The sequence below is a fragment of the Anolis sagrei genome, chromosome 13 (genome assembly GCF_037176765.1).
Source record: "Anolis sagrei isolate rAnoSag1 chromosome 13, rAnoSag1.mat, whole genome shotgun sequence".
Lineage (NCBI taxonomy): Eukaryota > Metazoa > Chordata > Lepidosauria > Squamata > Dactyloidae > Anolis > Anolis sagrei.
In genome coordinates this window covers 16743806-16758077 of record NC_090033.1, presented here as the reverse complement: position 1 = coordinate 16758077, position 14272 = coordinate 16743806, and the positions used below count along the sequence as shown (strand labels likewise).

The window sequence follows — 14272 nt, the reverse complement described above, 5'->3', positions numbered from 1 at the left end:
CTGCAACCCTAATCAATGACTGATGAAAACCAAATTTGGAACACAGAGGCCCCATGACCCACTCTACATCCTGGTGCAGTTTGGAGGATGATGGACTATGAATGATGGGACTTGCAGTACTTTCACTCACTTCCGGAGACCACTGCAACCCTCACCAATGACTGATGAAAACCAAACTTGGAACACAGAGTCCCCATGACCCCACTCTACATCCTGGTGCGATTTGGAGGATGATGGACCATGAATGATGGGACTTGCAGTACCTTCATCCACTTCCTGAGACCACTGCGACCCTCACCAATGACTGATGAAAACCAATTTTGGAACACAGAGCCCTCATGACCCACTCTATGTCCTGGTGTGGTTTGGAGGATGCTGGACCATGAATGATGGGACTTGCAGTACTTTCACTCACTTCCTGAGACCACTGCGACACTCACCAATGACTGATGAAAACCAAACTTGGAACACAGAGCCCTCATGACCCACTCTACATCCTGGTGTGGTTTGATGGACTATGAATGATGGGACTTGCAGTACTTTCACTCACTTCCGGAGACCACTGCGACCCTTATCAATGACTGATGAAAACCAAATTTGGAACACAGAGCCATCATGACCCACTCTACATCCTGGTGCAGTTTGGAGGACGATGGACTATGAATGATGGGACTTGCCGTACCTTCACTCACTTCCTGAGACCACTGCGACCTTCACCAATGATTGATGAGAACCAAACTTGGAACACAGAGCCATCATGACCCACTCTTCATCCTGGTGTGGTTTGGAGGATGATGGACTATGAATGATGGGACTTGCAGTACCTTCACCCACTTCCTGAGACCACTGCGACCCTCACCAATGACTGATGAAAACCAAATTTGGAACACAGAGTCCCCATGACCCACTCTACATCCTGGTGTAGTTTGGAGGACTATGGACCATGAATGATGGGACTTACAGTACCTTCATTCACTTCTTGAGACCACTGTGACCCTCACCAATGACTGATGAAAACCAAACTTGGAATACAGAGCCCTCATGACCCACTCTACATCCTGGTGTAGTTTGGAGGATGATGGACCATGAATGATGGGACTTACAGTACCTTCATTCATTTCTTGAGACCACTGCGACCCTCACCAATGACTGATGAAAACCAAACTTGGAACACAGAGCCCTCATGACCCACTCTACATCCTGGTGTAGTTTGGAGGATGATGGACCATGAATGATGGGACTTGCAGTACCTTCACTCACTTCCTGAGACCACTGCAGCCCCCACCAATGGTTGATGAAAACCAAACTTGGAACATAGAGCCCCCATGACCCACTCTTCATCCTGGTGCGGTTTGGAGGAGGATGGATCATGGAGACATGCATATGGGAGTTGTAGTTCACCAGCACCCACTGAACCCAGCTGACATTGTATCTATACTAAACTTGGAGCACAGACAAACAATGCCCTTCTGAAATAACCTGGGCAGCGCCGGGTCCCAAAGCTATAATAATAATAATAATAATAATAATAATAATAATAGTAATAATAATATAGTAATGTATGATTTTTAGTATTAGCCGCTTTGAATCTGCTTTGTGGAGAGAAATAACAACAACAATAATGGGAATCTAGCTCATGATCTGATTAGAACTGTTTGCGCCTCTCTCTCTCTCTGTGTTGCTGGAAGTTATAGTTTTCCAAAGGACACACCAGTGCGCTTAGGAAAGAAGGAAAGCAGTTTGCTGGGTCTAGCTAGCTCATTATCTAGGAAGGAGGAGAAAATGGTAGGAGAAAATTATTATTATATTCATTATTATTAGAGTGTGGCGGAGACTCCTTCTTTGGAAGCTTTGAAAGAGGCTGTATGGCCATCTGTCGGGAGGGCTTTTAATGCTATTTTCCTGCTTCTTGGCAGAAAGGGGTTGGACTGGATGAACCATGAGGTCTCTTGGATTCTATTATTATTATTATTAATAATAATAATAATAATAATATCTCACTTTAACTTTTCTGCAGGAAGAGAGAGGGCAATGTGGATAAAAGGGGTGTGGATAAATGGGGTCCTTCCCTTTCCCTTTACCACTCACTCACTCATTGACTTCCCTTCTCCACAAGCATTCGGTTACATTATCTACCTCTATACCTTCTTCATAGGCATTCAATTGCATTAGTTTTCTATCTGTGAGAGATTCTGTCTATATCTATCTCTATAGCTTCTCCATAAACATTCAATTGCATTCGGTGCCTATCTAAAAGGGGCCGTGGATAATGGGGGTCCTCTCCTTTCCCTTACTTTTGGACTCACTCACTCATTCAATTGCAGTCGGTGTCTTATCTAAGAGGGGGAGCAGATAAAAGGACCGTGGATATAGGATGCCTTCCCTTCCCGCGGATATGGGATGCCTTCCCTTCCCGCGGATATAGGGTGCCTTCCCTTCCCGCGGATATAGGATGCCTTCCCTTCCTGCAGATATGGGATGCCTTCCCTTCCCGCAGATAATGGGGCACCTTCCATAGACTAACTCACTCACTGACTTCCCTTCTCCCTTATTTTTGGACTCACTCACTCATTCAATTGCAGTCGGTGTCTTATCTAAGAGGGGGAGCAGATAAAAGGACCGCGGATATAGGATACCTTCCCTTCCCGCGGATATGGGATGCCTTCCCTTCCCGCGGATATGGGATGTTTTCCCTTGCCGCGGATATGGGATACCTTCCCTTCCTGCGGGTATGGGATGCTTTCCCTTCCTGCGGATATGGGATGCCTTCCCTTCCCGCGGATATGGGATGCCTTCCCTTCCTGCGGATATGAGATGCCTTCCCTTCCTGCGGATATAGGATGCCTTCCCTTCCTGCGGATATGGGATGCTTTCCCTTCCCGCGGATATGGGATGCCTTCCCTTCCCGCGGATATGGGATGTTTTCCCTTGCCGCAGATATGGGATACCTTCCCTTCCCACAGATATGGGATGCCTTCCCTTCCCGCGGATATGGGATGACTTCCCTTCCCGCAGATATGGGATGCTTTCCCTTCCCGCGGATATGGGATGACTTCCCTTCCCGTGGATATGGGATGCCTTCCCTTCCCGCGGATATGGGATGCCTTCCCTTCCCGCGGACATGGGATGCCTTCCCTTCCCGCGGGTATGGGATGCCTTCCCTTCCCGCGGATATGGGATGCCTTCCCTTCCCGCGGATATGGGATGCCTTCCCTTCCCGCGGATAACGGGGCACCTTCCATAGACTAATTCACTCATTGACTCCCCTTCTCCATAGGCATTCCATTGCATTATGTATCTCTCTACCTTCTCCGTAGGCATTCAATACCATGAGGTGTCTATCTGTATAGTCTACATCTAACCCTCTGCCTTCTCCATAGACATTCAATTGCATTCTCTATCTCTGTACCTTCTCCATAAGTATTCGATTGCATGAGTTGTCTATCTATCTCTACAGAGAGAGACTCTGTCTATATCTATCTCTTTACCTTCTCCATAGACATTCAATTACATAAGGTGTCTTATCTAAAAGGTGCATGGATAAAAGAGGCCGCGGATATAGAGGGCCCTTCCCTTTCCCATAGACTCCCTCACTCATTCCCTTCCCTTCTCCATAGACATTCCATTGCATTATCGATCTCTCCACCTTTTCCATAGACATTCAATTACATAAGGTGTCTTATCAAAAAGGCGCATGGATAAAAGAGGCCGCGGATATAGAGGACCCTTCCTTTTCCCATAGACTCACTCACTCATTCCCTTCCCTTCTCCATAGACATTCCATTGCATTATCGATCTCTCCACCTTCTCCATAGATATTCAATTAGATTAGGTGTCTTATCTAAAAGGTGCATGGATAAAAGAGACCGCGGATATAGAGGACCATTCCTTTTCCCATAGACTCACTCACTCATTCCCTTCCCTTCTCCATAGACATTCCATTGCATTATCGATCTCTCCACCTTCTCCATAGATATTCAATTAGATTAGGTGTCTTATCTAAAAGGTGCATGGATAAAAGAGACCGCGGATATAGAGGACCCTTCCTTTTCCCATAGACTCACTCGCTCATTCCCTTCCCTTCTCCATAGACATTCCATTGCATTATCGATCTCTCCACCTTTTCCATAGACATTCAATTACATAAGGTGTCTTATCAAAAAGGCGCATGGATAAAAGAGGCCGCGGATATAGAGGACCCTTCCTTTTCCCATAGACTCACTCACTCATTCCCTTCCCTTCTCCATAGACATTCCATTGCATTATCGATCTCTCCACCTTCTCCATAGACATTCAATTACATTAGGTGTCTTATCGAAACGGTGCATGGATAAAAGAGGCCGCGGATATAGAGGACCCTTCCTTTTCCCATAGACTCATTCCCTTCCCTTCTCCATAGACATTCCATTGCATTATCGATCTCTCCATTCAATTACATAATTCAATTACGATCTAGACATTCAATTACATAAGGTGTCTTATCGAAACGGTGCATGGATAAAAGAGGCCGCGGATATAGAGGGCCCTTCCCTTTCCCATAGACTCACTCACTCACTCCCTTCCCTTCTCCATAGACATTCCATTGCATTATCGATCTCTCCACCTTCTCCAGAGACATTCAATTACATTAGGTGTCTTATCGAAAAGGTGCATGGATAAAAGAGGCCGCGGACATAGAGGACCCTTTTCCAATAGACTCACTCACTCACTCATTCCCTTCCCTTCTCCATAAACATTCAATTGCATTATCAATCTCCCTACCTTCTCCCTAGACATTCAATTGCATTGGGTGTCTATCTCAAAGGGGCCGTGGATAACGGGTACCATTCCCTTTCCCATAGACCCACTCACTCCTTGACTGCCCTTCCCCATAGACATTCCATTCTGTCTCTCTACCTTCTTCATAGGCATTTGAGTGCATGCCTTGTCTATCTACCTCTACACAGAGAGACTTTGTCTTCATCTGTCTCTCTATTTTCTCCATAGACATTCAATTGCATTATGTGTCTTTCTAAAAGGGGCCATGGATAATGGGTACCCTTCCCTTTCCCATAGACCAACTCACTCATTGACCACCCCTCCTCATAGACATTCCATTCTACCTCTCTATCTTCTCCATAGACATTCAGTTGCATTAGGTGTCTATCTCAAATGACCGTGGATATCGCGGACCCTTCCCTTTCCCATAGACCAACTCACTCATTGACCGCCCTTCTCCATAGACATTCCATTCTACCTCTCTACCTTCTCCATAGACATTCAACTACATTATCTATCTCTCTACCTTCTCCATAGACATTAATTGGGTGTCTGTCTCAAATGGGCCGTGGATATCCATAGGCCAACTCACCCATTGACTGTTCTTCCCCACAGATATTTCATTGTACCTTTCTACCTTCTCTATAGACATTCAATTGAATTAGGTGTCTATCTCAAAGGGGCTACCTCTCTACCTTCTCCATAGACATTCAACTACATTATCTATCTCTCTACCTTCTCCATAGACATTCCATTGCATTAGGTGTCTATCTCAAAGGGGCCGCGGATATTGTGGACCTTTCCCTTGTAGATATTCCATTCTACCTCTCTACCTTCTCCATAGACATTCAGTTGCATTGGGTGTCTATCTCAAATGGCCGCGGATATCGTGGACCTTTCCCTTTCCCATAGACCAACTCACTTATTGACCACCCTTCCCATAGACATTCCATTCTACCTTTTTTATCTTCTCCATAGACATTCAACTACATTATCTATCTCTCTGCCTTCTCCAGAGACATTCCATTGCATTAGGTGCCTATCTCAAAGGGGCTGCGGATATTGTGGACCCTTCCCTTTCCCATAGATTTTCCATTCTATCTCTCTATCTTCTCCATAGACATTCAACTATATTATCTATCTCATTCCATTGCATTAGATGTCTATCTCAAAGGGGCCGCGGATATTGTGGACCCTTCCCTTTCCCATAGATATTCCATTCTATCTCTCTACCTTCTCCATAGACATTCAACTACATTATCTATAACTCTACCTTCTCCATAGACATTCAATTGCATTGGGTGTCTATCTCAAATGGCTGCGGATATCATGGACCCTTCCCTTTCCCATAGACCAACTCACTCTTTGACTGCCCTTCCCTGTAGATAGTCCATTTTACCTCTCTACCTTCTCCATAGACATTCAGTTGCATTGGGTGTCTATATCAAATAGGCCGCGCATATCGTGGACCCTTTCCTTTCCCACAGACCAACTCCCTCATTGACTGCCCTTCCCCGTAGATAGTCCATTCTACCTCTCTACCTTCTCCATAGACATTCAACTACATTATCTATCTCTCTACCTTCTCCATAGACATTCAATTGCATTGGGTGTCTATCTCAAATAGGTTGCGGATATTGTGGACCCTTCCCTTTCCCATAGATAGTCCATTCTACCTCTCTACCTTCTCCATAGACATTCAACTACATTATCTATCTCTCTACCTTCTCCATAGACATTCAATTGCATTGGGTGTCTATCTCAAATAGGTTGCGGATATTGTGGACCCTTCCCTTTCCCATAGATATTCCATTCTATCTCTCTATCTTCTCCATAGACATTCAACTACATTATCTATCTCTCTGTCTTCTCCATAGACATTCAATTGCATTGCGTGTCTATCTCAAAGGGGCCGCGGATATTGTGGACCCTTCCCTTTCTCATAGACTGCCTTTCCCCGTAGATATTCCATTCTATCTTTCTATCTTCTCCATAGACATTCAACTACATTATCTCTCTACCTTCTCCATAGACATTAATTCGGTATCTATCTCAAAGTGGACCCTTCCCTTTCCCATAGACATTCCATTCTATCTCTCTATCTTCCCCATAGACATTCAACTACATTATCTACCTCTCTATCTTCTCCATAGACATTCAACTACATAGACATTCAACTACATTCCATTCTATCTCTCTACCTTCTCCATAGACTTTAATTTGCTGTCTATCTCAACGGGGCCGTGGGTATCGGGGACCGTTTTCTTTTCCCACAGACCAACTCCCTCATTGACTGCCCTTCCCCACAGATCTTCCATTCTACGTCTCTATCTTCTCCATAGACATTCAACTTCATTATCTGTCTCTCTACTTTCTCCATAGACATTAATTTGGTGTCTATCTCAAAGGGGCCGCGGATATCGAGGACCATTTTCTTTTCCCACAGACCAACTCACTTATTGACTGTCCTTCCCCGCAGATATTCCATTCTACCTCTCTACTTTCTCCATAGACATTCAATTGCATTAGGTGTCTATCCCAAAAGGGCTGCGGATATCTGGGACCCTTCCATTTCCCACAGACCAACTCACTCAATGACCGCCCTTCCCCACACTCTATATTCCATTCTACGTCTCTACCTTCTCCATAGACATTCAACTTCATTATCTGTCTCTCTACTTTCTCCATAGACATTAATTTGGTGTCTATCTCAAAGGGGCCGCGGATATCGAGGACCATTTTCTTTTCCCACAGACCAACTCCCTCATTGACTGCCCTTCCCCACAGATCTTCCATTCTACGTCTCTATCTTCTCCATAGACATTCAACTTCATTATCTGTCTCTCTACTTTCTCCATAGACATTAATTTGGTGTCTATCTCAAAGGGGCCGCGGATATCGAGGACCATTTTCTTTTCCCACAGACCAACTCACTCATTGACTGTCCTTCCCCGCAGATATTCCATTCTACCTCTCTACTTTCTCCATAGACATTCAATTGCATTAGGTGTCTATCCCAAAAGGGCTGCGGATATCTGGGACCCTTCCATTTCCCACAGACCAACTCACTCAATGACCGCCCTTCCCCACACTCTATATTCCATTCTACGTCTCTACCTTCTCCATAGACATTCAACTACATTATCTATCTCTCTAACTTCTCCATAGACATTAATTCGGTGTCTATCTCAAAGGAGCCACGGATATCGTGGACCCATTTCTTTTCCCACAGACCAACTCACTCATTGACTGCCCTTCCCCACAGATATTCCATTCTACGTCTCTACCTTCTCCATAGATATGCAATTACATTATCTATCTCTCTACCTTCTCCATAGACATTCCATTGCATTAGGTGTATATGTCAAAGGGACCGCGGATATTGTGGACCCTTCCCTTTCCCATAGACTGCCCTTCCTCGTAGATATTGCATTCTACGTCTCTACCTTCTCCATAGACATTCAACTTCATTATCTATCTCTCTACCTTCTCCATAGACATTAATTATCTATCTCTCTTCCCTCTCCATAGACATTCAAGTACATTGGGTGTCTATGTCAAACGGGCTGCGGATATTGTGGACCACTCATTGACTGCCTTTCCCCACAGATATTCCATTCTATCTCTCTACCTTCTCCATAGACATTCAACTACATTATCTATCTCTCTACCTTCTCCATAGACATTCCATTGCATTAGGTGTCTATCTCAAAGAGGCCGCGGATATTGTGGACCCTTTCCTTTCCCATAGACTGCCTTTCCCCGTAGATGTTCCATTCTACGTCTCTGCCTTCTGTATAGACATTCAAAGACATTATCTATCTCTCTACCTTTTCCATCGACATTCAACTACATTATCTATCTCTCTACCTTCTCCATAGACATTCAAGTACATTATCTATCTCTCTACCTTCTCCATAGACATTAATTCGGTGTCTATCTCAACGGGGCCGCGGATACCGAGGACGATTTTCTTTTCCCACAGACCAACTCACTCATTGACTGCCCTTCCCCACAGATATTCCATTCTACCTCTCTACCTTCTCCATAGACATTCAACTACAGTATCTATCTCTCTACCTTCTCCATAGACATTAATTCGGTGTCTATCTCAAAGGGGGCGCAGATATTGAGGACCCTTTTCTTTCCCACAGATATTCCATTCTATCTCTCTATCTTGTCCATAGACATTCAACTACATTATCTATCTCTCTACCTTCTCCATAGACATTAATTCGGTGCCTATCTCAACGGGGCCGCGGATACCGGGGACCCTTTTCTTTTCCCACAGACCAACTCCCTCCTTGACTGCCCTTCCCCACAGATCTTCCATTCTAAGTCTCTACCTTCTCCATAGACATTCAACTACAGTATCTATCTACCTTCTCCATAGACATTAATTATCTATCTCTCTACCTTCTTCATAGACATTCATTGGGTGTCTATCTCAAAGGGCCGCGGATAGCGGGGACCCTTTTCTTTTCCCACAGACCAACTCCCTCATTGACTGCCCTTCCCCACAGATATTCCATTCTATGTCTCTACCTTCTCCATCGACATTCAACTACATTATCTATCTCTCTACCTTCTCCATAGACATTCAACTACATTATCTATCTCTCTATCTTCTCCATAGACATTAATTTGGTGTCTATCTCAACGGGGCCGCGGATATCGAGGACCCTTTTCTTTTCCCACAGACCAACTCACTCATTGACTGCCCTTCCCCACAGATCTTCCATTCTATGTCTCTACCTTCTCCATAGACATTCCATTGCATTAGGTGTCTATCTCAAAGGGGCCGCGGATATTGTGGACCCTTCCCTTCCCTGTAGATATTCCATTCTATCTCTCTACCTTCTCCATAGACATTAATTCGGTGTCTATCTCAACGGGGCCGCGGATATCGAGGACCCTTTTCTTTTCCCACAGACCAACTCCCTCATTGACTGCCCTTCCCCACAGGTCTTCCATTCTACCTCTCTACCTTCTGTATAGACATGCAACTACATTATCTATCTCTCTACCTTCTCCATAGACATTCAACTACAGTATCTATCTCTCTACCTTCTCCATAGACATTAATTTGGTGTCTATCTCAACGGGGCCGCGGATATCGGGGACCCTTTTCTTTTCCCACAGACCAACTCCCTCCTTGACTGCCCTTCCCCACAGATCTTCCATTCTATGTCTCTACCTTCTCCATAGACATTCAACTACAGTATCTATCTCTCTACCTTCTCCATAGACATTAATTTGGTGTCTATCTCAAAGGGGCCGCGGATATTGAGGACCCTTTTCTTTCCCATAGATATTCCATTCTATCTCTACCTTCTCCACAGACATTCAACTACATTATCTATCTCTCTATCTTCTCCATAGACATTCAACTCCATAGACAGTCAACTACATTCCATTCTATTTCTCTACCTTCTCCATGGACATTAATTCGGTGTCTATCTCAAAGGGGCTGCGGATATTGTGGACCCTTTTCTTTTCCCACAGACCAACTCACTAATTGACTGCCCTTCCCCACAGACCTTCCATTCTATGTCTCTACCTTCTCCATTGACATTCAACTACAGTATCTATCTCTCTACCTTCTCCATAGACATTAATTATCTATCTCTCTACCTTCTCCATCGACATGCAACTACATTATCTATCTCTCTACCTTCTCCATAGACATTAATTCATTGTCTATCTCAAAGGGGCCGCGGATATCGAGGACCCTTTTCTTTTCTCACAGACCAACTCCCTCATTGACTGCCCTTCCCCATAGATATTCCATTCTCTCTACCTTCTCCATAGACATTCAACTACATTATCTATCTCTCTACCTTCTCCATAGACCTGCAACTACATTATCTATCTCTCTACCTTCTCCATAGACATGCAACTACAGTATCTATCTCTCTACCTTCTCCATAGACATTCAACTACATTATCTATCTCTCTACCTTCTCCATAGACATGCAACTACATTATCTATCTCTCTACCTTCTCCATAGACATTCAACTACAGTATCTATCTCTCTACCTTCTCCATAGACATGCAACTACATTATCTATCTCTCTACCTTCTCCATAGACATGCAACTACAGTATCTATCTCTCTACCTTCTCCATAGACATTCAACTACATTATCTATCTCTCTACCTTCTCCATAGACATTCAACTACATTATCTATCTCTCTACCTTCTCCATAGACATGCAACTACATTATCTATCTCTCTACCTTCTCCATAGACATTAATTTGGTGTCTATCTCAACGGGGCCGCGGATATCGGGGACCCTTTTCTTTTCCCACACACCAACTCCCTCATTGACTGCCCTTCCCCACAGATATTCCATTCTACCTCTCTACCTTCTGTATAGACATTCAGCTACATTATCTATCTCTCTGCTTTCTCCATAGACATTAATTCAGTGTCTATCTCAAAGGGGCCGCGGATATTGGGGACCCTTTTTTTTCCCCACAGACGAACTCCCTCATTGACTGCCTTTCCCCACAGATATTCCATTCTACCTCTCTACCTTCTCCATAGACATTCAAGTACATTATCTATCTCTCTGTCTTCTCCACAGACATTCAATTGCATTGGGTGTCTATCTCAAATGGGCTGCGGATATTAAGGACCCTTTTCTTTTCCCACAGACCAACTCACTCATTGACTGCCCTTCCCCACAGATCTTCCATTCTACCTCTCTACCTTCTCTATAGACGTTCAATGTCATGAGTTGTCTATCCCTCTCTAGCTTAGGCATTGGGTGGCATGAGCCTGCCTTCTCCATAGACATTAATTTGGTGTCTATCTTCAAGGGTACGCGGATATTGTGGACCCTTCCCTTCCCTGTAGATATTCCATTCTATTTCTCTATCTTCTCCATCGACATTCAACTACATTATATATCTCTCTACCTTCTCCATGGACATTCATTGGGTGTCTATCTCAAAGGGGCCGCGGATATCGGGGACCCTTTTCTTTTCCCACAGACCAACTCACTCATTGACTTCCATTCTACCTCTCTACCTTCTCTATAGACGTTCAATGGCATGAGCTGTGTCTATCCCTCTCTACCTTAGGTGTCATGAGTCTGCCTGGGTGCTTCTCTCTCTCTCTCTCTCTCTGTCTCTGGCTGTCCCTTTCCCGCGAGGCGTGGGAGAAGGGCACGGGTGGGCTGCCTCTCTCTCTCTCTCTCTGGAAGGGGAAGAGACTCACTCACAGCCAGTTGCTGGCGTTGGCGGAGAAGGCGGCGAGGATGAGGAGGAGCAGGGAGCGGAGGAGGTACCGGCCGGGGCTCATCCTGGAGGACGAACGAGGAGAACGAGGAGAACGAGGAGGAGAAGCAGCAGGCGCCCAGGCAGGCAGGCAGGCAGGCAGGCGGAGACGGAGGCTGTCAGCTGGGAAGCGAGGAAGGAGGGAATGCAGGAATGAAGAAGGAGTGGACGGGGTCCGCCTCCCTGCCTTCCTTCGAGGCGGGACAGGCGGCGGGGGAGGAGCGGCCCCGGCAGACCTCCTCCTCCCCCCCTCCGAGCTGGCGGCACTTCTTCTTCTTCCCTGGCTCTCCCTCCAGGTGTTTGGGACTACAACTCCCACCATCCCTAACAGTCCTGGGAAAGACTCCGGACCTTGGGAAACTGCAACTCTCAGGATACAATCACCATAGGGATGCCCCGGACCTTGGGAAACTACAACTCTCAGGATACGATTGCCCTAGGGAGGCCCCTGACCTTGAGAAACTACAACTCCCAGGATCCAATAGCCCCAGGGATGCCCCGGACCGTGGGAAACTACAACTCTCAGGATACAATCACCATAGGGATGCCCCGGACCGTGGGAAACTACAACTCTCAGGATACAATCGCCCTAGGGATGTCCCAGAACTTGGGAAACTACAACTCTCAGGATACAATCACCCCAGGGATGCCCCGGACCTTGAGAAACTACAACTCCCAGGATCCAATAGCCCTAGGGATGCCCTGGACCGTGGGAAACTACAACCCCCAGGATAACCTGGACCTTGAGGGACTATAACTCTCAGGATACAATCGCCCTAGGGATGCCTCAGACCGTGGGAAACTACAACTCTCAGGATACAATCACCCCAGGGATGCCCCGGATCGTGGGAAACTACAACTCTCAGGATACAATCACCCCAGGGATGTCCCGGATCGTGGGAAACTACAACTCCCAGGGTCCAATAGCCCTAGGGATGCCCCGGACCTTGGGAAACTACAACTCTCGGGATACAATCACCCCAGGGATGTCCCGGACTTTGGGAAACTACAACTCTCAGGAAACAATCACCCTATGGATGCCCCAGATCGTGGGAAACTACAACTCCTAGGATCCAATAGCCCTAGGGATGCCCTGGACCTTGGGAAACTACAACTCCCAGGATCCAATAGCCCTAGGGATGCCCCGGATCGTGGGAAACTACAACTCTCAGGATACAATCACCCTAGGGATGCCCCGGACCTTGGGAAACTACAACTCCCAGGATACAATCACCCTAGGGATGTCCCGGACCATGGGAAACTACAATTCTCGGGATACAATCACCCCAGGGATGTCCTGGACCTTGAGAAACTACAACTCCCAGGATCCCATAGCCCTAGGGATGCCCCGGACCTTGAGAAACTACAACCCCCAGGATAACCTGGACCTTGAGGAACTATAACTCTCAGGATACAATCTCCCTAGGGAAACTACAACTCTCAGGATCCAATAGCCCTAGGGATGCCCCGGACCTTGGGAAACTACAACCCCTAGGATACCCTAGACCTTGAGGAACTATAACTCTCAGGATACAATCGGCCTAGGGATCCCTCGGACCTTGGGAAACTACAACTCCCAGGATCCAATAGCCCTAGGGATGCCCCAGACCGTGGGAAACTACAACTCTCAGGATACAATCACCCTAGGGATGTCCCGGACCTTGAGGAACTACAACCGCCAGGATAACCTGGACCTTGAGGGACTATAACTCTCAGGATACAATCACCCTAGGGAAACTACAACTCCCAGGATCCAATAGCCCTAGGGATGCCCCGGACCTTGAGGAACTATAACTCTCAGGATACAATCGCCCTAGGGAAACTACAACCCTCAGGATCCAATAGCCCTAGGGATGCCCTGGACCTTGAGGAACTATAACTCTCAGGATACAATTGCCCTAGGGAAACTACAACTCTCAGGATACAATAGCCCTAAGGATGCCCCGGACCTTGAGGAACTATAACTCTCAGGATACAATCGCCCTAGGGAAACTACAACTCCCAGGATCCAATAGCCCTAGGGATGCCCCGGACCCTGAGAAACTACAATCACCCTAGGGATGGTCTGGACCTTGAGAAACTACAACTCCCAGGATCCAATAGCCCTAGGGATGCCCCGGACCTTGGGAAACTACAACTCCCAGGATACCCTAGACCTTGAGGAACTATAACTCTCAGGATCCAATAGCCCTAGGGATGCCCTGGACCTTGGGAAACTACAACTCCCAG

At 46.2% G+C, this 14272-nt stretch overlaps 1 protein-coding gene across 1 annotated transcript in view; it reads right to left on the bottom strand.

Moving 5' to 3' along the window:
- Window positions 1-12219, bottom strand: part of WNT4 (Wnt family member 4) — a 72380-nt gene extending 60161 nt beyond the window's left edge. Inside the window, exon 1 of the mRNA XM_067472837.1 lies at window positions 11989-12219. Within this exon, the coding sequence (XP_067328938.1) occupies window positions 11989-12068 (80 nt within the window). The 5' untranslated portion in view covers window positions 12069-12219. The remainder of the gene's footprint in view (window positions 1-11988) is intronic.
- Between the last annotated feature and the right edge of the window lie 2053 nt (window positions 12220-14272).